The sequence below is a fragment of the Lynx rufus genome, unplaced genomic scaffold, assembly GCF_022079265.1.
Source record: "Lynx rufus isolate CCGP_SWC_20201006 ecotype Redwood Valley unplaced genomic scaffold, mLynRuf1.p SCAF_6, whole genome shotgun sequence".
Lineage (NCBI taxonomy): Eukaryota > Metazoa > Chordata > Mammalia > Carnivora > Felidae > Lynx > Lynx rufus.
The window spans coordinates 12,225,810-12,249,222 of NW_025814878.1; the positions used below are offsets into that span (position 1 = coordinate 12,225,810).

General features: G+C 44.4%; 1 protein-coding gene across 2 annotated transcripts in view; it reads right to left on the reverse strand.

Annotated features, from left to right (window-relative positions):
• The window catches only part of SASH1 (SAM and SH3 domain containing 1), a 198,006-nt gene extending 177,298 nt beyond the window's left edge, over positions 1 to 20,708 (reverse strand). For both annotated transcript variants that reach the window (XM_047102450.1, XM_047102449.1), the window contains exon 1: positions 20,589 to 20,708. In XM_047102450.1, the coding sequence (XP_046958406.1) occupies positions 20,589 to 20,708 (120 nt within the window). The remainder of the gene's footprint in view (positions 1 to 20,588) is intronic.
• Positions 20,709 to 23,413: the final 2,705 nt, after the last annotated feature.

The window sequence follows — 23,413 nt, forward strand, 5'->3', positions numbered from 1 at the left end:
TGGAAACCTGCTACTCCCCCACCAAGTCCACACAACACATCCAAGCCGATGAAGTTCCTTCTCGCTCCCTCTTACGCTTCATTCCTCCCCAGTATCTAACACACCTTACAACTGACTTCCTGGGCACAGTCTCTTCCTTTCCTAAAGACCCCCTTCTCAAAAAGTATCTCTGTAGGGGTTAATATCCAAAATACATAAAGAACTTATACAACTCAACACCAAAATAATAATAATAATGATAATGATAATGATAATAATAATCATAATCTGATTAAAAATAGGCAGAGGACCCGCAGGCGCCTGGGTGGCTCAGTCAGTTAAGCGTCCGACTCGATTTTGACTCGATTTCGGCTCAGGTCATGATCTCACAATTTAAGTTCGAGCCCCACGTGGGGCTCCCTGCTTGGGATTCTCTCTCTCTTCCTCTCTCACTGCCCCTCCCCTGCTCATGCTCTCTCTCTCTCCCAAAATAAATAAAAACTTAAAAAAAAGTAAAAATAGGCAGAAGACCTGAATAAATATTTGTTTCCAAAGAAGACCTACAGATGGCACACAGACGCCTGAATAGATGCTCACCACCACTAAACATCAGGGAAATGCAAATGAAAACCATAATGAGACATCACCTTATACCTGCTAGAATGGCTAGAATCAGAAGGACATGGGGTAACAGGAGCGGAGAGAATGCGGAGAAAGAGGAACCCTTGTGCCCTGTTGCTGGGAGTGGAAATTGGTACAGCCACTGTGGAAAACCGTTTTGAGGTTCCTCAAAAAACTACAAATAGAAAGGTCGTATGATCCAGTAGTTCCACGAGTGGATATTTACCCAAAGAAAACAAAAACACTAATTTGAAAAGATATATGCACCCCTGTGTTTATTGCAGCATTATTTACAATAGTCAAGATACGGAAGCAGGTGTCCGTATATTGACGGAACCCAGGTGTCCATCAATAGATGAATGGATAAAGAAGATGTGGGACAGATATAAAATGGAATGTTACTCAGTCATAAAAAAAAAAAAAATGAAATCTTTCCATGCACAACATGGACAGACCTAGAGGGTATTCTGCTAAATGAAACAGGTCAAAAAAGACAAATATCATATGATTTCCCATATAGGTGAAATCTAAAAAACAAAACAAATGAAAATTCCCATGAAAGATGGGAAGAGTGTGATCCAACAGAAAATAAAACGGCACACAGGCTGTAAATGTCAAATGAATGATACACACAATGGGTGTTAAAAGCACACGTGGAGAACAGAAATACTGCCTTTGCGATGTCGAGATACCTACTATAAAAACGGTGCAGAAGTGTAAGTCACTTGACATTGAGGCAGGCAGCCAGGAACTTGTCTGGTCAAAATGGGATAGAGTAACACACTCGGAGAAAGGGAATTTTGCTAATCATAAAATGTTCTCTATTTTGTAAATATTGATAACCTTGACTTCGTGTTTCATATTTACTCTTTTGCAATAAATAGCTCCTGCTGTCAGAACTCTCGGGAACAGTGTTCATGCTACCCCTATGTCCCCTCCAGCCCCTGAGTCAGGAAGCTGGTCTATCCCAGTGAGAGCCACCAGCCAGAATTAACTGTCTCACCTTGACCTTGCATCAACAGAAGTCTTCCTTTTGGTCTTGAGTCATTTCCTGCCCCAACCGTAGCAATTTGACTTTTATGGTCTTCTTAAATATTGAATCATAAATTCTAAATGTGGTCAGGACAGCCAACTTTTGCATTTTAACTCCCACACTACATTAAAGTGTCTGCACCCTTTTTTTTGCCCATTGCCGAACTTGACTCCCAGTTAGTGATTCTTCTGCCATTCTTTTAAAGGGCTACACCCTGGTCCACACACTGGTTCCATCGACTTTCTGGGGCCCACGAGGTGAGTGTGCGCCCAAAGGAAGGGGTGGCAGCTGGGGGTCATCTTTGAAAACTTTGGGGGCCCTCTTCCTCCAGGACCATGAATCATCTTCCTTCTCAGTCTCAAGTTTAAAACTTTCCTTTTCCTCTGCGTATCACAAGCTTAATAGGATGTCTGCTGGGCTGTGTAATAGTCTCCAAAGGGAAGTGATGAAGGTCTTGGCTTGAATCATTGCACTCGAGTTGGAAAAGTAATCTGCGGGAATGTACTAGAGGGAGCAGTCCCTTACTAACAGGATGGGCCACAGATGATCTGAAAAAATTAGTTTTTCTGACTATCCATTTTTTTTTTTACTTCACGAAGACATTTCTGTGGAAGCATTTTATTCTGAATGGATGGCGAAGATTAAAGCTAATTTATTCAGGGGTCTGAACCTGTTGGAGTGAATGTCCAGAAGACTTTAATTAACGTGTCCAGTAAAGAATCCACAGGGAATGAAATATAAATCATTTCCATTTTCTCCATAACCTCTCTAACATTCATTTGAAACCCTCAGCAACCCGGTAAGGAGTGCTTTCCGACGCCCCAAATCCTGCACCACAGCTAGGATGCCTCCGGCATGCTACGCGGCCTCACCGACCAGGGAGCAAAGTGGCACCAGGAGGCATCTCAAATAGAGGTTAACATTTGCATCCAGAAACCTCTATCCCTACTTCCCTAACACAGTCCTTAAGGAATACAGATTCTCCCAACCTCATGATGGGGTTACGTCGCAATAAATTTACAGCAAATTGAAAATATCCTAAGTTGAAAATGCACTGGATACACCTACCGTAACGCACATCATAACTTAGCCTACCCTACCTTAAAACTTACATTAGCCAAGAGTTGGACAAAATCATCTAACACAAGACCTATTTTATAATAAAGTGTGGACTAACACATATAACTTATTAAATACCGTACTGAAAGTGGAAAAAGGAATGAACGCATGGGAACAGAATGGTTGTAAGCGTACTGGCTGTTTACCTTCGTGATCACGGTGCTGAACGAGAGCTGTGGCTGAGAGTGCTCTACTCCATACAACATTGCTAATCCAGGAAACGATCAAAACTCACAATCTGAAGTTGAGTTTTGACTGAATGCAGAACGCTTCTGCACCATCACAAAGTCAAAAAACCATTAAGTTGAACCATCATAAGCTGGGGATCATCTGTACCATGACTCATCTCCCTCTTACTGGACTGGAAGGATTGATGGCCAATAATTCAGAGGGTGAGCCCGAAGGGTGATGCAAGAGCGCCCGGGACTTACGGATATCACCAGCATTCCTTTGGGGTCTTGTAATCCTGTGCCCCACAACCCTTTGCCACAGTCTTTGACACTCCCTACCCCAGCTTCTCTGCCCTGTCCTAGTAGTCAATTCAAGAAATCTAACGTGAATGGGATTTGATCCGCGTTGAGCTGATTTTTCTCTTCGCACACTCTCCCAATTCTGTTCCGGGTAGTGGCTGGGATGGGAGAGGAGGGCGGGCAAAGAAGTGTCCTCTTCGGAGGACTGACTCAATTCCACCACTTCAGAACACAGATGTACAAGTTTCCTTAAGTCTTCATTTCTATCACCCACATCAACCCTTCTCACTTTCATCAAAATACACGTACAACTGACCCTTGAGCAACACGGGTTTGAATTGTGCAGGGCCACGTACTACGAGGATTTTTTTTCTAGAAATAATGGACTGGTACTATAAATGTATTTTCTCTTCCTTATAATTTTCTTAACAACATTTTTGTTTCTCTAGCTTATTTTGTTGTAAGAATACAGTATGTATTCTGTATATATACGTATGTATGTATATATGTATACATATACAAAATATGTGTTAATCGACTATGTCATGGTAAGTCTTTTCTGGTCAATAGTAGGCTATTAGTAAAGTTACATGTGGATTTTGACTGGAGGGGGGAGAGGGGGTTGGCGCCCCAAATCCCTGCATTGTTCAAGGGTCAACTGTACATATAACGGTAATAATAATGGGGAGCAGGAGAAGAGGGAAACGCCACAGGCACTGGGATGAGGCCTTATTTGTGTGGGAACATGGGACACGGAGCAAGTCCTTCCTTTTCCCAAGGTTAATTCCTCCCTTCCGATAACCTAACAAATGCTGGACTTCACCAAAGAACCTGACTGACTTCCCTCTACTTCTGTCTCGCTTGTTACCCCCTAAGCACTTGGGAGAACAGAGGGGTTCATCTTCTACATCCCTAGTGGAACCCAGCCACCCATACTCAATAAACATTTGTTGCATCGATGTCTGTGCTATCATGGTCAAGTTCCTACTGGGGCTCACTCCTGATCGATCTTCTCAATTTTCCTTCTCCTGCTGGTCAAGTTGCTGGTCCATCCAAACTACTAAGCCTGGAAAAAGTTCTGCTCTCCTTAAACTTTCCTCCTTTCCTCAAGAGCTGCTTTCCTGTAGAAAGGAGATAACAAAGCACCCACCTGCATCGGTTTCCCAGGGCCACTACATCAAAGTGCCAAAAACTAGGTTTCTTGAAAAAGGAATTTATTATGTCATGGTTCTAGAGGCTAGTAGATCCAAAGTCAAGGTTGGAGTGCCTGATTGGCTCAGTTGGTTTAGCATCCGACTTCGGCACAGGTCATGATCTCGAGGTTCCTGAGCTGGAGCTCCGCATCGGGTGAGTCTGAGCTCCTCTCGGGGCTCTGTACTCTCGCCCTCTCTCTCTCTCTCTGCACTTCATGGGGTTCTCTCTCCCCCTCTCCCTCTGCCCCTCACTCACTTGAGCTCTCTCTCATAAATAAATAGATAGAGAAATAGACAGATAGACAGATAGATAATCAAGATTTCAACAAGGCCCTGCTCTCTCTGAAACCTATAGGGAAATCCTTCCATGTCTCCTCCTAGCTTCAGCTTGCCAGTAAGCTTCACCATTCCGCATAGGTGTGTGTAGATGCATCACTCCAATCCTCCGTCTACATATGATTCGGGGGTCTTCACATCAGCTTCCCTCTGTATCCGTGTTCAAATTTCCCCATGCTGAATTAGGGGCCACTCTAACAACCTCATCTTAACCGAATTAAACCCAAGAAGATCCTATTTCCAAATAAGGTCACGTTCTGAGATTTAGGGGGTTAAGACTTTAACGTATCTTCTTTTGGTGGACACGATTTAACCTATAACACCACCTCACCGGGTTATTTGACAATGAAATGAGAGGATACAAAGACCGAAGTCTGAGAGCCTACACCATAAAATTCCTACAAGAAAACATAGGCGATGATCTCTTTCATATCTGGCTTAGCAACAGTTTTCTAGATATGTCTCCTCAAGCAAGGGAAACAAAAAGCAAAAATAAACCACTGAGACTACACCAAAATAAAAAGGCTTGCAGAGCAAAGAAAGACATCAAGAAAACACAAAGGCAACCTGATTAAATATGAAAAGATATTTGCAAATGATATATCCAATTAGGGTTATTATCTAAAATATATAAAGAACTTATACAACTCAACACCAAACAACAACAACAACAACAAAAATAATAATCTGATTAAAAAATGGACTTAGGGGGCACCTGGGTGGCTCAGTCGGTTGGGCGTCCAACTTCGGCTCAGGTCATGATCTCACGGTCCGTGAGTTTGAGCCCCGCACCAGGCTCTGGGCTGACAGCTCAGAGCCTGGAGCCTGTTTCGGATTCTGTGTCTCCCTCTCTCTCTGACCCTCCCCCGCTCATGCTCTGTCTCTCTCTGTCTCAAAAATAAATAAATGTTAAAAAAAAAAAAAATGGGCTGAGTACCTGAATAGGTATTTTTCCAAAGACTTAGACAGATGGCCAACAGATACATGAAAAGAAGCAAAACACCACTAAACATCAGAGAAATGCAGATCAAAACGACAATGAGGTATCACCTTACACCTGTCAGAATGGCTAGAATCAAAAAGACGAGAAATAACAAGTGTTGGCGAGGATGTGGGGGAAAAGGAACCCTCGTGCACTGTTGGCGGGAATGCAAATTGGAGCAACTTCTATGGAAAGCTGAAGGTTCCTCAAAAAATTAAAAATAGAGGGGCGTCTTGGTGGTTCAGTTGGTTAAGCATCAGGCTAGGGTCATGATTTTGTGGTTAGGGAGTTCAAGACCCATACTGGGGTCTGTGCTGACAGCACAGAGCCTGCTAGGGATTCTCTCCTTTTCTCTCTGCCCCTCCCTCACTTGTGCTCTCTCTCTCTCTCTCTCAAAATAAATACATAAACTAAAACAAAACAAAACCTAAAAACAGACATACCATGGGATACAGTAAACTAGTGAGTTTTTGCCCAAAGAAAATAAGAACACTAATGTGAAAAAATATAAGCACACCTATATTATTGCAGCATTATTTACACAGCCAAGATATGGAAGTAACCCAAGTGTCCATTGATAGGTGAATGGATAAAGAAGATGTGAAATATATCCACATTAGAATATTATTGCCATTATAAAGAATGAAATCTTGCCATTTGCAGCAACATGGATGGATTTAGAGGGTATTATGCTAAGTGAAATAAGCCAGAGAAAGACAAACACCATGTGGCTTAATTTACATGTGGAGTCTAAAAAAAAAACACAAAAGCAAAAACAGACCCATAAATACAGTGAAAAGCTGATGACTATCGGGGGGGCGCGGGATGGAGGTGTGAGAATGGTCAAAATGGGTGAAGGCAAGTGGGAGGTGCAGGCTTCCAGTTACAGAATGAGTAATTCACAGGAATGAAAGGTACAGACAGGGAATACAGGCAATGGTGTCGTAATGGCAGTCCATGGTGACAGGACAGTCAATGACACTGGTGGTGAACAGAGTGTAACATGTAGAGGTGTCCAATCACTATGTTGTACACCTAAAACCAATGTAACATTGTGTGTCAACTGTACTTCAGTAAAAGAAAAAAGAAAGAAATGAGATAATGCATGAAACGAGCTCAGTACAGTGTTTGGCACATAATACATGATCAATAAATATCAGCTAATATTAATATGGCTCATATTACTCTTATTACTAGGTCATGCAGTCTTTCTGCCCCGTAGCGTCTTTGTAAAAAAACTTCTATGAAAAAAAGTCTTTGTGGTAGCCAAGTTTCAGTGAAGAATATTCCAATATCCACCGCGAAAGCATGTTAACCTCCAAACTCCTTGGGAAAGGAAACAATCGCGATGGTTGACTGGATAGCAAATCGTAGAATGTTCTTTGTTCTATCCACTGAACTCTGAAGCACCAAGGAAGCATGGAATGGAGACCAGTGTAAGAACCTGTAAAGAAAGTCCTCCGAAGAATCTGCCGACAACTGAATTTCTAGGTTCTTTTGGTTGGAAGACAAATTTGGGATTCCACCCTGACATTCTCCCTACGCCGCCACCAAGAAGGCACGCTTCTATTTTTAAAGACATAAATCCATACTGGACAACAGACACACACAGCATTAGAAAACCAGAAGCCAAGGAACCAATTACCTGGTCTCAGACTCCGTAACTGGGCTGAGTAGAGACTTAAAGAAAAACAGAACAGGCGATCACGCTTAGTTTCAACAGATATTTCAGAGTCGAAAATGCATTCATAGTTGTACAATAGAGACCGTGCGTCACAATCACGGCCCTGCCGCAACGTCAGCCAGCTTTCCTCTGCACTAATAAGGCTTGTTTTGATTTGGACCTTCTTGGAACAACGAAAGGTAGTGTGTTACTCCCCCTACCCCCTTGCATTTTGCTAAGTCATTTTTCTACCAAAACAATGCTCAGAGCCTCCTCCCTCCTCGCTGCCAACTCTATTGCATAATTCAGTACTCATCTTGACCTAACTAGCAAATTCAGGACTCAAACCCATCGTGCTTTGGCTTGTTCGCTTGGTCCTTGGCTGATTCTCTGGAACCATCTGTAACCCAGTGCCTTTGAGCAACACTTGCCCTGGATTTTCCCCTTCATGTGTAAGGACTTGAAACAGAACATCCTCATACTTGCCTGCAAGTAAGTCCACAGGTATACGCACAACAGGTTTATGTGTCCTTTTCAAAAATGTTCACTTTTTTTTTTTTTTAAAGTCAAACCTACTGTTACAAAACCAAACTGCTTTGTAACTTGAAAACCTTTTTGGCAGGAGAGTCTGCCTTTCCCAGGGCTGGGGAAGAGGCCTTCCTGTTTTCCACGACAAAAGCACTAACTGGAGGTCAGGAGAACCAAAGCGGGGCTGGTTCCAGAATCCGCGACAACCCAGTGACAGTGAGTGAGACACCAGACCTTTGTGCTTCTCTCTGCCTCCTTGGAAGAGGTGAGCCTGCAAAGTCCTGAGTGGATGCCATCCCGACTATACACACCATGGCGCCCAACACCCCAGAAGACACCAGGCAGCCTGGGTGGAAAATGGGGCAACACAGACCACTTCCTGGCTTTACCCCCAAACTGCTCCAAGAACAGCAGGGCCCACAGCCACCCGGGTCTGCTCTACTTCAGGAGGCAATGTGCAAAACATCTGCAAAGACACAGCTTCAGGGTTTCACATCGAATGCTTAAACTCAGAAGTCCAAAATCTACAGAAGCCAAAATCAACTAGCAGTTGCTGAATTGTGGGTACTGACGTACGGACAACGAAACGTCGGCGTGCTTGAAAAGGAGACTAGGAACCCCAGCTTACTCCCAGGCTAAAGAATAGAGGCTGCCAACAAGACTGGGCTGCTGGTGGCTGTAAGAGTTTTAAACCGGTCAGTGTACGTAAAGACACCCCATGAAGTGCAAGGAACCATACCAATGTCAATAGCATCATCCGATCTCTAGAGCAGCACTTCTGAGAGTCAGTGATGTGATCTGCTAAAAATCTCTTGATGCTGAAGGAGGGAATTAGTTCTATTTGTCACCCCTCCCAGTTTCTATCGAAGCTCGTCCGCCGTGGAAAGGCGTCCTGCCTTCTAAAGACACAAGGTCTGGAATGCGCAGCTCTTCAGGGACTGTGACAAGCTAGGGGGTTCTTTGATATAGAATGTGGGGGTTTTACTGTCTGACGTTCTGTTCTGTTGAAACAGTGCATAGTTCTGTGCTAATGCTCAAGTTACATCACTCGCATTTTACTGTATCTTTCATGTACCATTTATGAATCATTTGACACCTATGTGGTCTAAAGCTCATCATGGAGTCTCAATTTCCTAATAGCCTCATCAAGGCAAATCGCCACATGCATCAGTGTTACGAGGGGCTTTCATTAACTTCCCACCTGGAGCCCACATGTTACCGAAGTCAGAGGAACGTATACTGCAGAGGCAGTATTGACCTTTTTGCAGTAGACTATGCCCAAAAGCTACACTTTTGCAGAAAGTTTTCAGTTAAACTGTAATGCATGAAAAAATATGCCTTAACACTGAAACGTTTTATCTTTCCACTAGAAAACGTTCATGGTCTTTATAGACTTTCCGAAAAATTTCAGATTCCTTCTGGCTGTCTTCAGATGCATAGTGAAGTTACCCCCAAATAAAAATGTACGTAAGTGGCAAATTTATTCATTCCAAGGTTACAATTCTGGGGCAACTGGGTGACTCCGTTGGTTAAGCATCCAACTTCGGCTCAGGTCATGATCTCATGGTTTGTCAGTTCGAGCCCCACATCGGGCCCCCCACTAACAGTGCAGGGCCTGCTTGGGATTCTCTCTCTCTCTCTCTCTCTCCCTCTCTCCCTCCCTTAGTCTCTCTGCCCCTCCCCCATTTGTGTTCTAAATAAATATATACATACATACAAGCTTACAATTCTTCCTCAAATCACAGCAAATTCCATTTTCTACCATATTCACACTGCAATGTTTGTAGGTTGCTTTGGGCTCTGGTGGGGATACTCCCGTGCGATATTTTTATAAATTCTTCATTGGAGACTGAAGACTCCTAAATAAGATGCAAAGATCCAGAATGAACGGCAACCTTGACAGAAACAGCAGTCAATTCAATAAAGCCCGGGGAAAATATTTCCCAAAAAGGCTCAAGATAATGAAAATAGATCTAGTACATTCCCATGAGTCTGACACTCAAAAAACAAAATCATCCATTAAGTGGATGCTTTCGATATCTTACATGCTTCTAACAGGTCAACTGTTAAAAAAGATCTCATGTTATTGCAATCTGAACACCATTTAAACAGAAAATATGGTTTCATTACAGATTATCTTCTTGCCTCCAGAAAATTCTGCCTATTCACACGTTTTACACATTCTCTCTCTGGAGTATAGAGAATATTTGTAACAACTATTTCCTAACATGTAACCTGAGGTTAATACTTTGAAGCAATTTATGCATTTATTTTTAAGTCATGTACTTTGAAAAGGGAAGGTGACATAAATTAAATCAATAGGTATCAATTGTAAACTGAACACGTGGAATCAGATCATCTGTCCATCTAAAGATGAAACTGAAGGAAAATTAATTCACATTCTAAGTAAAGGAGATTCAACTATTTTCTTTTAATGTTTATTTATTTAGGGAAAGAGGGGGGAGGGGCAGAGAGAGAGAGAGAGAGAGAGAGAGAGAGAAGAGAATCTCAGGCAGGCTTCATGCCCAGCACAGAGCCTGACATGGGGCTCGATCCCACAAACTGCGAGATCGTGACCTGGACCAAAATGAAGAGTCGGGCGCTCAAGCAACTGAGCCACCCAGGCGCCCCTCATAAGAGTGAACACTTGTGATCTGCTTTCCATATGCCGTGCATAGTTTTAGTGACTCAATTAATGTCACCCTACTAGATGACGTGGGTGGCGATCCGGCTGATTTTACAGAGGAGAAAACTGTGGCACAGCCTGGTTCAGGACCTCGCCAGGCCACATGTCCACCAAGTGTCTGAAGCCAGGATTTGATCCCTCACAGTCTGAACTACTTCCTTTGTTCTTAACTACTCTACAAAACAATCTTTCCATCTTCTGAGATGTTTCATTTTTGTTCGTTTCTATATGTTCTCATTCTGTTACTCTTCTGTTTAAAACTTAAAAAATATATATTATGACTTTTTTTTTGTAAGACTTCTTTTTTTTTTTTTTTTTTAGGCCCGTTTAAGATTCATAGCAAAACTGAGGGGAAGGTACAGGGATTTCCCATGTATCTCTCAACCCCCACTCATGCGTAGCCTCCCCGTTATCAGTATCTCCCACTGTGATATTGTGATTTATAATCAGATATGATGTACTTGGTTTTCCTCCAATTTCTGGCACAGGCCTCCTAAAACTCTTAGAATGTCTGGAGTGATGGGAGTATCTTCTGCGGTTCATTAAGAGTCCCTCTGGACCACAGCTGAGTTTATGCTAATGAAGTGCATTAGAGTGGCACCCCCAGAGAGTCTCAAGATCACGCTGATTACTTGAAAGACCAAATGATTAGAAAGCAGGAAATTTCAGTCTCATCCCTCCCACCCCCACCTACAGGGAGGAGAAAGGGGCTGGAGACTGAGTTCAATCGATAGCCAATGGTCAACGACTTAAATCAATCACACCTACGTAATAAAGCCTCCATCAAAACCCAAAAGGACAGGGTTCGGAGAGCTTCCAGATTCGTGAACACCAGGTGTTCTGGGGAAAGTGGGACCCCAAGAGCATGGAAGCTATGGACGCTCCCACGTACCTTGCCCTGTGCAGCTCTTCCATCTGGATATTCCAGAGCTATAGCCCTTAGAATAAACTGGTTAATCCAGTAAGTAAGTTGGTTTCTTGAATTCTCTAGCAAATGGGAGCTGCTCTAGCAAATTCATCCAACTTGAGGACGAAGTTGTGGGAACCTCTGATTTGTAGCCAACAGGTGAGAAGCACAGGTGACAATCTCGACTGGGTCTTTAGGACTGAGTTTTTAACCTGTGGTAGACAGTGTCGGACTTGAGTCAGATTTGTGGCCCATGTCCGCTGAGAAATGGACAACTGCTTGGTGGTAGTGAAATAAACCCATCAGGGGTGCCTGGGTGGCTCAGGCGGTTAAGCGTCTGACTCCTGATTTGGGCTCAGGCCATGATCTCATGGTACACGGGTTCAAGCCCCACATCGGGCTCTGTGCTGACGGCTCAGTGCCTGCTTGGGATTCTCTCTCTCTCCCTCTCTCTCTTCCCCTCCTGCACTTCTGCTCTCTTTCTCTCTCAAAATAAATAAATAAGCTTGAAAAACAGAAAAGAAAAAAACCCATCAGATCCACCATAGTACATCATTACCACGGGTGACCCTACATTGACACTTCGTTATCTCTCAAAATACAAAGTTTACATTATGTTCACTCTTGGTGTTGTACATTCTATGTATGGGTTTGCACAAAAAATTCTCTTTTTTTTAAATTTTATTTTTGAGAGAGAGAGAGAGACAGAGAGAGAGAGACAGAGAGAGTGAGCAGGAGCTCGAGCTCACGCACCGTGAGATCTGACCTGAGCCGAAACCAGGAGTCAGAGGCCTAGCCAACTAAGCCACCCAGGCGCCCCATGGGTTTGCACAAATTTATAATGACATGTATCCATCATTATAAAAATCCTCTGTGCTCCGTCTGTTCATCTCTTCTCCCCCCACAAAAACCCACTCCCCTCAACCTCTGATCTTTTCACTCTCTCCATGGCTTTTGCCTTTCCCAAAATGTCACAGTCAGAAACCTTCTCAGACTGAGTAATATGCATTGAAGGTCCCTCCAGGTCTTTTCATGGCTTGATGGCTCATTTCTTTTAAGTGTTGAAAAATATTCCATTGTCTGGATGGACCACTGATTATTTATCCAATCTCCTACTGAAGGACATCTTAGTTGTTTCCAAGTTTTGGAAATTATGAATAAAGCTGTTATAAGCATCTGTGTGTGTTTAGGCGTGAACGTTAAGTTTTGAACTTCTTTGGGTAAATACCAAGGAGCACAATTGCTGGACTGGATGGTAAGAGTATGTTTAGTTTTGTGAGAAATCACTAAACTGTCCTCCAAAGTGCCTCTGTCATTTTTCATTTCCACCAGCAATGAAGGAGAGTTCCTGTTGCTATACAACCTCTTCAGCATTTGGTGAAGTTTCCCATATCTTGGCCATTGTTACAACTGTGTAGGGGTATCTCATTGTTTTTGTTTAAAAAAATTTTTTTAGGGGCGCCTGGGTGGCTCAGTTGGTCGAGCGTCCGACTTTGGCTCGGGTCATGATCTCACAGTTCGTGAGTTCGAGCCCCACATCAGGCTCTGTGCTGATAGCTCAGAGCCTGGAGCCTGCTTCAGATTCTGTGTCTCCCTCTTTTTCTGCCCCTCTCCTGCTCACGCTCTGTCTCTCTCTCTCTCTCTCTCTCTCTCTCTCTCTCTCAAAAATAAATAAACATTAAAAAAATTTTTTTTAATTTGTTAGCAAATAACAAGTCTTAGGCAAAAGGGTACAAGTCCAAGGGCACGTGGCTGGCTCAGTTGGAAGAGTATGTGACCCTTCATCGTGGGGTTGAGAGTTCAAGCCCTATATTGGGAGCAGAGATAACTTGAACACATAAACTTTTTTTTAGAAAGTATTAACACCCACAAAATTAACTAGGATAAATTTTTAAAGTAACGAGAGATCAGGATACATACTGAGATTTTTTTCATTCTGCTCCTCAATGACACTTTTTTTTCCAGTGGCACTTTTAATTAAAATTACAATTACATGCATTTTTTTTTTCTTTCACTTTTAATTCCACTATTACCTAAATACCAGGAGAGAAAATGAAGCCATAACCAAGCTCAACAGTTCAGAGTACAGGTACCAAACCTTCCTCAAACTAACAAAAGAAGTTTCCTAACAAAGGAAGAAGCAACCAAATTAACTCTGAATCAAATCTGCATCACAGACACCAAGGAGAGCTTCAGGGCACAACAGTCCAGAGGGCATTCATTATAAACACACACTTTTTCATGTTTTTTACCAATCATCTTAGAAAGGTGAAAGACAATAGGAGAGCCCTTCAGAAAAGAAAGAATACTGATTACAGAGAGGAAAAAAGTATCTTATCATCATTGCTTTTGTCTTCTGGGTCTCAGAGATCCCCTAAAGACTAGGTGACCAGGGTCTGTGTGAGAATGTCTGTATTACCTGACTTGACAGGCAAGAAAAAATACAAGCTGGGTTATCTCCATGAAGCGTCTCATCTCATCAAGAGTTCATGCTACTCAGGGAAACATATTGGGGAACAAAACATGGGGCCACTAGACAGCTGGCCGGGAGCACGATTAATGAGAAACAGATCTACCATTTTTGGGTCTCATTACCAAAAGTAAGTCGATAAAGGAGCGTGCCATCTGAAAAATGACAAATCCAAGTGGTCACAAAAATTAGTCTGAAGGTTTGGTTAATTCTTACAGTGTCAGTCTTAGTCTATACTCCCTGGCATTAAATGGAATAGTTAAATCCTAGAGCCTTAGCCTCTATCCGTTTAAATTCACTACTGTGAAATTAATTTTATTTCTACTGTATGATAAGAAGGTGTGTAAACCATGAGTAAGCTCATCGTATATCACAGTGAGATTAGTATGGTTAGGGCCAAAGCAAAAAGCACTCTTTAAAAGAATACGTGAGAGGTGCCTCGGTGGCTCAGTTGGGTAAGCAACTGACTTTGGCTCAGGTCATGATCTTGCTGTCCGGGAGTTCAAGCCCCGCGTGGGGCTATGTGCTGTCAGATCGGAGCCTGGAGTCTGCTTCAGATTCAGTGTCTCCCTCCCTCTCTCCCCCCCCCCACCCCACCCCGCTCACACTCAGTCTCTCTCTCCTTCAAATATAAACATTAGAAAAAAATTTTTAAATAAATAGAAGAATATGTTAGATCAACTACTAGTTATAGATTTTCCTCTTATGTCCTTTGTAAAGTTGAGTTACAGATTTGCTCCTGAATCAGTCTGCACAACTGAATATTTCCCTCTACTTTGCTGTTCTCTGGAACAGAGCTTGTGAGCTTAAGAGAATCGCCGAAAGCAAGTTAGCAGGGAAGCAGTCCTTGACTACCTAGAGATACTGAGTAAAAACACGGGGGACTAATGGAAGCCAGACACATAACTGATATGCTTCATAAACATTTAGCCCAGGTTCTCACCATTGCCAACTCGTCACCCACCAAAGTTACTTTAGCAAGACCCAGAAGGAATCATGTCAGGTGTCAGTTTCAAATTCTGCAACAATGGCTTCTCCCTAGAGCCCATAGAATGACTGCACCCACTTAAGTGCTCTGTGCTCTCATCTTTACTCCCCTTGGCTCTGCCCAGAAAGCCCTCCTTCCCTTCTTTCTTCCTGAACCCTCATTGGAGAACACCTCTCAGGGAAAGCCCAACTCAAGGCCGGGGTCTAAACGGAAAGGCATTCCTGTGAAGTGACCACCCCGCCTCCACTCCGTGGGCACCCGGCTCTCTGCCCACTGCGCCTTGGGGCTGAGCGTTTATCTACAGGAGGGATCAGGGGCCTGCTGCTTTTCCTACAAAACGTTGTCTTTCTGGAAGTCAGGGGCAAGTGTCGCCAGGGGCAACAGCTTGAGCAAAAAGGTAGACAGCCAAAAAAAAAAAAAAAAAAGCCTGGGTAGATACATGAGAACGTAACTAGCAGATTATTTCTGGGAAACAACGCATGATCCGAATCCCAGCGCCTGTTTACTATCTGTGTGATTTAGGAGAGCCATGTGGATGTCTCCACGTAAGATGGGGACGACAGTGTTCACTGGTCACAAGAGGGTATCTAGTAAGGTAAGTGTGGGGAGGGCTCAGGACAGCACCGGGACTTCCTGCTTGGGAGCACTGCCTCCTCCTGGCCCTCCCTCCTCCTGGCCCTCCCTCCTCCTCGCCCTCCCCCGTAGGCTGCATTCTAGCGTCAGAGTCGGAGGACACAGTGAAAAACTTGAATGTGGCTAGTAAATCAGGTGGAAGAAGGAAGAGTTCCCGGGTAGAGAATGGCCCACGAAGGCGGAAAGTGGGGAGAAGGGGAGTGTGAAAGGTCACTGCAGTGCAGGGGTCTCTTCCGACAGCAACAGATTCAGTGACTCCAGCCAGAATTATGAGACTTAATTTTGTCTCTGGCACAGAACTGAAAATCAGGAGGCCACAGTTCTGAGCCCTGCTCTGTACCTTGAGCCCTTAATGCCTCCGCGAAAGGAGGGGGTGGAGGGCTCACGGCCAAGGTCTCTCCGCTCCCTGCGCTACATCACCCTGCAGCTTCCACTTATAAAAGCCACATTTCAGCTGGCGAACAGGAACATAAAATTAAGATGAAGTCAGAATATTTGAAACTGGGGCTGATGCTCAAATTCCAAGACCTCAAATTAATTAAGTCTTTAGTGGATGGGCTGTACCACAGACACCACCCAAAGGATATGTAAATTAATGCTTTCAAAGGAGTTCGAATTTTAAAAGCCCCCTAAGGGTCTTACTAAACATCTCCCCTCCCCCACACTTTGCCTAAAATTACAAAGCGAAGGAGGATCTTTTTTTTTTTTTTTTCTTTAAACGACATTCTTTAGTAAATAGCAAGATGGGATAAACCTAATGGTTTTTGGACTGAAGCCTACTATGTACAAACTGTGGCTTATATAGGAATAAGAACTGGGAAGGTCCACAGTATCCCCAATACAATGGATATTCTCTAAGCATTGCTAGGAAGTGGGTGTAAATTGTAGGAACAGAGCAGGGAACAGAGGAAATATAAGGTTTGGGGGAGGTGCATCTTGCAGGATCTTGCAAACAATAGGCACTTACTGACTCCCTTCTCCTTCCTTCCCAGCAAGCCCGCAGCTTTGAAGGACTGGCTAAGCTTTAAGTCCTCCCAATTCTGAAGGAAAAACTTAACCATCACAACATACCAAATGGACAATCAGTGCTGGAAAAGTGATCTACCGTGTCTAATAACCTTAGCAATTCCTACTCTTACAAACAACTACCCTCCCCCACCAAAAAAAAAAAAAAAAGGAATGTTGTGTCTGCAGCATAAAGATAAAAGAGTGAAATCCCACAGGATTCTAACTTGCTTTGCACTTCTCAGCAGAAATGTAAACACGTCCTCGTGAAAGTTGACATGCTTTGAAAACCCGGGCAGGCCACATGTTGCAGAGTTAGGGAACAGAAGAAGAACACATTTCACAAGAAAGCCGTGGCCTGATTGCTCAGGGTTTACAAACATTTCACAACGTGCCATTACTGTTTCCAGTGGAAGCACCAGGATTCTGGTTTGCATGATGAAACCGCTCAAGCAAGACACGAATTTATTGATGTCTTCATAAATGCACCCCATTATAGTAAGTACCATCCCTACAGAACTGTATTTTCATGTGGCTCCTGCATTTAAAAAGTATATACTTTTTTTTCCTTTTCCATTCAAGAAAACCATGTTCTTGAAGTCCCAGGCACTGGAGATTTCAAAAAAAAAAAAAAAAAAAAAGTAAAATACTGACCCTGCCCACCAGGCGTTCACAATGGTTAGTGTTTTGGTAAGCTCCTTTTCTCTTAATTCTCTATTTGCATATTCACTTACTAGCATTTATTCATTGTAGCACAGCTCGAACATTCTCATGCCATAAATTATACTATTATTTCTTCTCTAAATAAGCATTTTGTTAACAATTATCTAAAGGCAACTGGTTGGTTCAGAACTGTGCAGGACTGAAATTCATTTAGATGCAAAATGTGTCCCAATGAACTCAAACAACCATCCTGTATTTATTGAGATCTATGCCTCTGGGGCAACACCCTTCCCAGGCTGAGAACCTACAAAAATCTCCGGGCAGATGCTCTGCACCTCTCAGGTTGGAAAAGGGAGCTATGCTCATTCATCGAAAGAAATTTTAACTTAATAGGTTTGGACGTTTGATTTCTACACATAGAGGAACCCGAAAAGTAGCAACTGTGCCTGAATTCTTTGAAGTATGTTTGGATGTGTAATTCCCTTACTACCTCTACTCCCCTCCTCAAGTTCAGTACTTAAAAAGAACCTCCCAAGTAGCATTTTCCTAAAAGAGCAGATACGGGGCGCCTGGGTGGCTCAGGTGGTTAAGCATCCAACTTCAGCTCAGGTCATGATCCCATGGTTCATGGGTTCGAGCCCCACATTGGGCTCTGTGCTGATGGTGTGGAGCCTGCTTGGGATTCTCTCTCTGCACCTCACCTACTTGTTCTCTCTAAATAAATAAATAAACAAACTTTAAAACATACATAAATAAATAAAACAGTGAATGTAGTGACATTTCTATTAAGTTTCCCCGGGATGGCTAACTATGGAGTATCATGGCATCAGCCGACTAACTGGCGTAGATCAAAGAACTGGGGTGCAATCTGTCATTGTCACTAACAAGGTGTATGTGTGCCATTGGTCAAGTCACTTCACCTGTGTAAGCTGATAGGCTGCAAAATCTTATTTAAAAACTGAAGGAAATGGTATTTTTTTTTATCTCAAGCAACAGAGAAAGTCAACTGTCAATTTCGTGTCTTGATTTATTTCTAGAAAGACAGTTTCCTATAAACACTTGGATGAAAGTGTTCTAAAAGAATAAAGACCCTTTTAACCTGGTGACTTTTTACAGACATGCATAAAGGAGAGATAAACCATATCTTCCTCAGAATTTTACTAAGGAACAATCCTGATACCCACATTTACCCCAAAGGAAAAATAAGACGGTCTAAAAGATGGGAAAACAGAAGTGAACACAATCGCTTCGGGACAATCACTTACATTCTTTCCAGCCTCACACTGAACTATGGGCTCTTTAAGAAGCACATATTTTCTTTTCTCCTATATCCGTCCTTTGAATAACAGGTTTGAGCTTCTGAAGCTCCACCCCAACTTTTAAATCAACCAAAGAACACTGCTACACCTGCCCCAACAGCACTGGAATCTGCCAGCGAAGGGAAAAGCAAATCTTCAGAAAGTGCCACCTGCCAATGCCCCCCCCCGCCCCGTCCCAAACAACCCTGAACCCACACCCCCATTTAAGTGAGTCCCTGCAGCTCTCCCCTCTACAGACACGCCCTAGTAAAAGATGCACGGTGATGTTATCAGACCAATTTTCTCAGTGACTAAAAATTTACAGAGCAGGATCTAAGCAAGAAATAACAAGATAAGCTTCGGGCTCAATGAACTATCACCACAACTTTAAAACAGTCACTGGGTTTTCTGAAATTTCACTGAAGGCCTATTTTCATCAGTGATGTTCAGAAAAATGCCAAAACTTGAGGTTTTACATTTTTTTAAATGTTTATTATTTTTGAGAGAGAGACAGACAGAGAGCAAGCAGGGAAGGGGCTGAGAGAGAGGAAGACACAGACTCAGAAGCAGGCTCCAGGCTCTGAGCTCTCATCACAGAGCCCAGCGCGGGGCTCGAACTCAGACTGCGAGATCATGACCTGAACTGTAGTCGGCCGCCCAACCAACTGAGCCACCCAGGCGCCCCGAGGTTTTACATTTTTTTGATACACTTTTTTTTTTTTTTTAAATATTGGAGAGTGAGAAAAGCAGAAATCTTTGACCAACCTTCCCTGGTTTTCTGTGCAGGAATAATTATAAACACCAATGAACATCTAAAAATGAATTAAGTGACACTTCAGGATGTCTGGAAAGATGAGACACAAGACTATTTGCAGGGGGGAAAAATAGAGAGCTATGGTTTATTGAGTACCTACTATATGCCAGTATGCGGAGCACTAATTATACATCAACTTAACTAAACCTCAGAAAACTTGAGCAAGTCTTCTTTGCCTCATTTTTCAGGTAATGAAATTGAAGATCAGTGGAGTTTAACACCTTGGCCGAGGTTGCGCAGTCAGTCAATGGGAGAGTGGGGGATTTGACCCGGCTTCACTCACTCCAAAGCCCAAAAGCTCCATTCCTGTACACTTCTCAACATCCCCAGTTTCTTTCCAAAACTACACCTTCCATTAGAAAACTAAGAGATCCCAAAGTAAATCTAGAGCATTTGCCAACAACTGCCAATTCCAACTCTTTAAATTTGACGTTTTCTGTGTGGACTAAGATGTCTGACTGTAATAACCCCCACCCATCTGATTCCAGTCTACCTGCCTACCTACAGTTCCACCAAAGGAAATCTCCTAATTCCCCGGGGCTCTGAACACGAGTTAAGTTAAGTTAAAGCTTCATCCTCCATGCTTAAGAACTATTTTTCAGAAATCATGCCAAGTCCACGGGCGGTTTTACTTACTGGACATTTCAAAATACGTGACAGCACAGATTTAGCAAAATAAGTCCTATTGTTTTTAGTTCCAAACATAAAACAACAAATACGCTGTAATGCTACCAGCTGAACCACCGCCAACAGGGTAAGCACACTTTTTGGTGGTTCCCAGTAAGAAGATGGCTTGTTTTCCTCTCGGGGTCAGACAACAAATGGTGAAGAGATAAGCATCGGGAACATCAGCCTCCGGCCCAATCCAACTGTGAACGCGCAACAGCCAAATGCTAGTTATTTACGTCTACTCTTTGAAGGACTCTAACCTTTGCCACGCCAACTTCTCAGCAGGTGTCCCAGATTACCGTGCCCGCCTGGTTAAGAAACGTCTTTGAGGCGATCTGCGGCTGCTTATTTTTTCATTAGGGCTTGAAATCCTATACCGGTGTGTTCTTAACCCCCTGGGACCGAGGGCGAGGGCAGGACGAGTCGGAGGCGGTGGGCTTGCCAGGTGGGCGAGCGCGCCGGGAGCGCGGGGCGCGCGGGGGCTGCCCTCGCCCCGCCCCTCCCGCGCCCGCCCGGCGGCAGGTAACTCACCAGGATGCCCATCACGTCGCTCCAGAGCCGGGAGAACGCCTCGGACATGCCGGCGCCCCCCTCGGGCTCGGGCTCGGGCTCGGGCTCCGGCCCCGGGCCGGCTGCTCCCGCGTCCTCCATGGCCGCGTCCCGCGCGCCAGCCGTGCGTCCGGGTCCCCGGGGCGCCCTCGCTCCGCACCAGCGCGCGGCCGGCCCCCCCTCCCGCCCCCCGGCGCCGGTCCCCGCCCGCCGCGTCAGCGAGCCGCGCCCCCGCGCCGCATGGCCCCGGCGACCCCGCGGGGGCCCCTCGCAGGCGCCCGCGCCTCGGCTCTAGGTGGCGGCGGGCCGCGCGACTGACAACTCCAGAAACTTTCCCAGCCCGGCTCGGCTCGGCCGCGGGGTAGCGGAAGGCAAAGTCCGCACCACCGAGTTTTACGGCGGGGAACCGCGGCGGCCCCAGCGGCGCCTAAAGCCGAGGCGAAGGCGTTTCTTCCCGCGCCCGGGACCAGCTCGCTAAGGCACGCGACTCCTTTCTTCCAGCAAGTCCGGGCAGGGCCCCGCTGGGCTGAGCGCGGCGCCTCGGCGAGCGGCCGGGCGCGCCTCGGGACCCCTCTCTGGAAAATGAGCTCTTCCAGCTCCACATGACTCTCTCCCCTCGACGCTAAAGAAAGCGTTTAGCAACAAAAGGTGCTCTGATGTCAGGCTCTTTGCATGGAAATGAGCCACAGACAGGAGAACAAATCGCCTGTTGAAAGAGCAGCCGCGCTGCGTCTCCCGCCTGCGCAGGATTCCAGTCGCGCCATGCACGGAAACGTTTTGGGCCACAGGAACTCGAGAAAGTGGATCTTTAAGCGACTGCCGCCGAAAGCGTTCGCGAGGAGTCGGTGTCGCTGCACGATCGATCCGCACCTCGCCCCGCGTGCAGTCAAGCCATCCCAGGAAATGCAACTCTGCCGCTGTCAGCCGAGACTTGCAAAAACAAGTGTGAAAGCTTGGGCACGAGCCATCGTGTGCACCGTTTTTATTATGAGCGGGACGTTTTGGTTCCTGGGTGCCCACAATGCCCTGCATTGCTAGGGGTTTCGGCTGTTTAGGGAAAATGCGCTTTGGGTTTTAATGGTTGCCTTGTAGTGAGAGCATAGGGAAGGGCCAGTTTCGGAGCTAAATGTTATGGTTGTAACCACTGAGGCAACACACACTCCGTGTGTGTGTTTTTCCAAGGACAAGATCCATGACGGGTTTATTTTATAAGGGAAATAGCCCTGTAGAGGTATTTATCCTTTTATGAGTCTCTCTTTAAAACCCACTCAAGAGAATTTTCTCTGGGAGATGACACATCTTATTTGGTGATTGATCCCTTTGTGTAACCGTTAAGAAACCACAAGGAAACTGATCCTACGTTAAAGGGTTGAGAGGTACCAAAAATAAATAAATAAATTAATTAATTAATTAATTAATGCAGGTGAAATGCTCCAGGAAGGGAGAGCCCTTGAAGGGAGAGCCCTTGCTTGTTTTAGAGGCCTCTCTTGTTTGTTTTTGTTTTTCCTTCGGAGTCCACAGAAAAGGAGGGGATAAGAGCGTGTCCTTGAAACGTCCTTGCTACAGCATTAATTACTGGGAGCACCATCCATCCATGCACATGGATGAATAGCCCTTAAGGAACGTTCAAAATTGAAAAAAAAAAAAAACCTTTTAAAAAGTAATTACATTTATAAGCGTAATCCCTGATGACAATAGTTTTGAAAGGGAAGAAAAACAATGAGGAAGTGTTCCCTTGAGAGTAAGGAGGCATCAGGTTGAAGGGTCAAGAGTGCTGGGCACTGCGTCAGTACGACCAGGCCTGTGCTTTCCTGAACGGATGCAGGAGGTATCCCGGATGTGTGCTCTGAGATGCTGGGAACCCCAATAATTTTAGTTAAAGCAGTGGCGGGCTTTACTAATATCATTATCACATCGATAGAGACATGAAACTAAGAAAAAAAAACCCAACCTTTCAGGGTTGATTTCACTGGTGTATTTGAGAATTTCGATGTATTAGTCACGTGGTAACTTACTCAATTCAAGAAAATACGAACCGTGCGGCGTCTACCAGGAGGCAGCCTGTTCTCCACATAAATACTTTCGGGCAAGTGATGAAGCAAGAAGTCAAGTAATCAGGGTGGCAGGAGCCGGGTTGGGGGAGGACTAAGTCTCCAGCACCAATCATGAGTCTTTCTTCTTGACTCATCAGATGACCTAGGGGCAAAGCATTTAACCTTTCCGTGCTCAGTTTCCCCATCCTAGATGAGGCAAGGCCTTGCTAATTGCTACCCAAGTCCTCAGAGGTGATATTATATTTCAGGGTCATCTAAAGACAGGTACTTTTAAGCAACAACGCATATACACCTATCAGTATAATTAAACCTTAGCCCACATTTTGGGGTTTCTAGAAATCAACCTACCCTAGATATTTAAGCTCCTTTTCTCAGCGCTCCCTAATAAATGTATGGGGAAATGAGATAACTAACATTGGGGGCGGGGGAGTAGGGGTGTGTTGATACCCACAATTTTGCTCTCTGTAGAGAAGTAAGAACTTTTGAGGAGTCATTTTGAACTTCTACGACATGAATAATGTTGATGACCACTTTTAAAATGAAGCTGAACCTCTCTGCCCTCGAGTTCATAATGTGTCTGCTCAAAACGAGCCCGATTACTTCTCCCAAATTTGAAGCTTTCCTCCTTTAGTTAATGTCAATCTTTGCTTTCAAAAATTTCTTCAGGGGCAGGGCGCCCGGGTGGCTTAGTCGGTTAAGCCTCCGACTCTTGGTTTCGGCTCAGGTCATGAGCTCACAGTTAAGTCAGTTCGA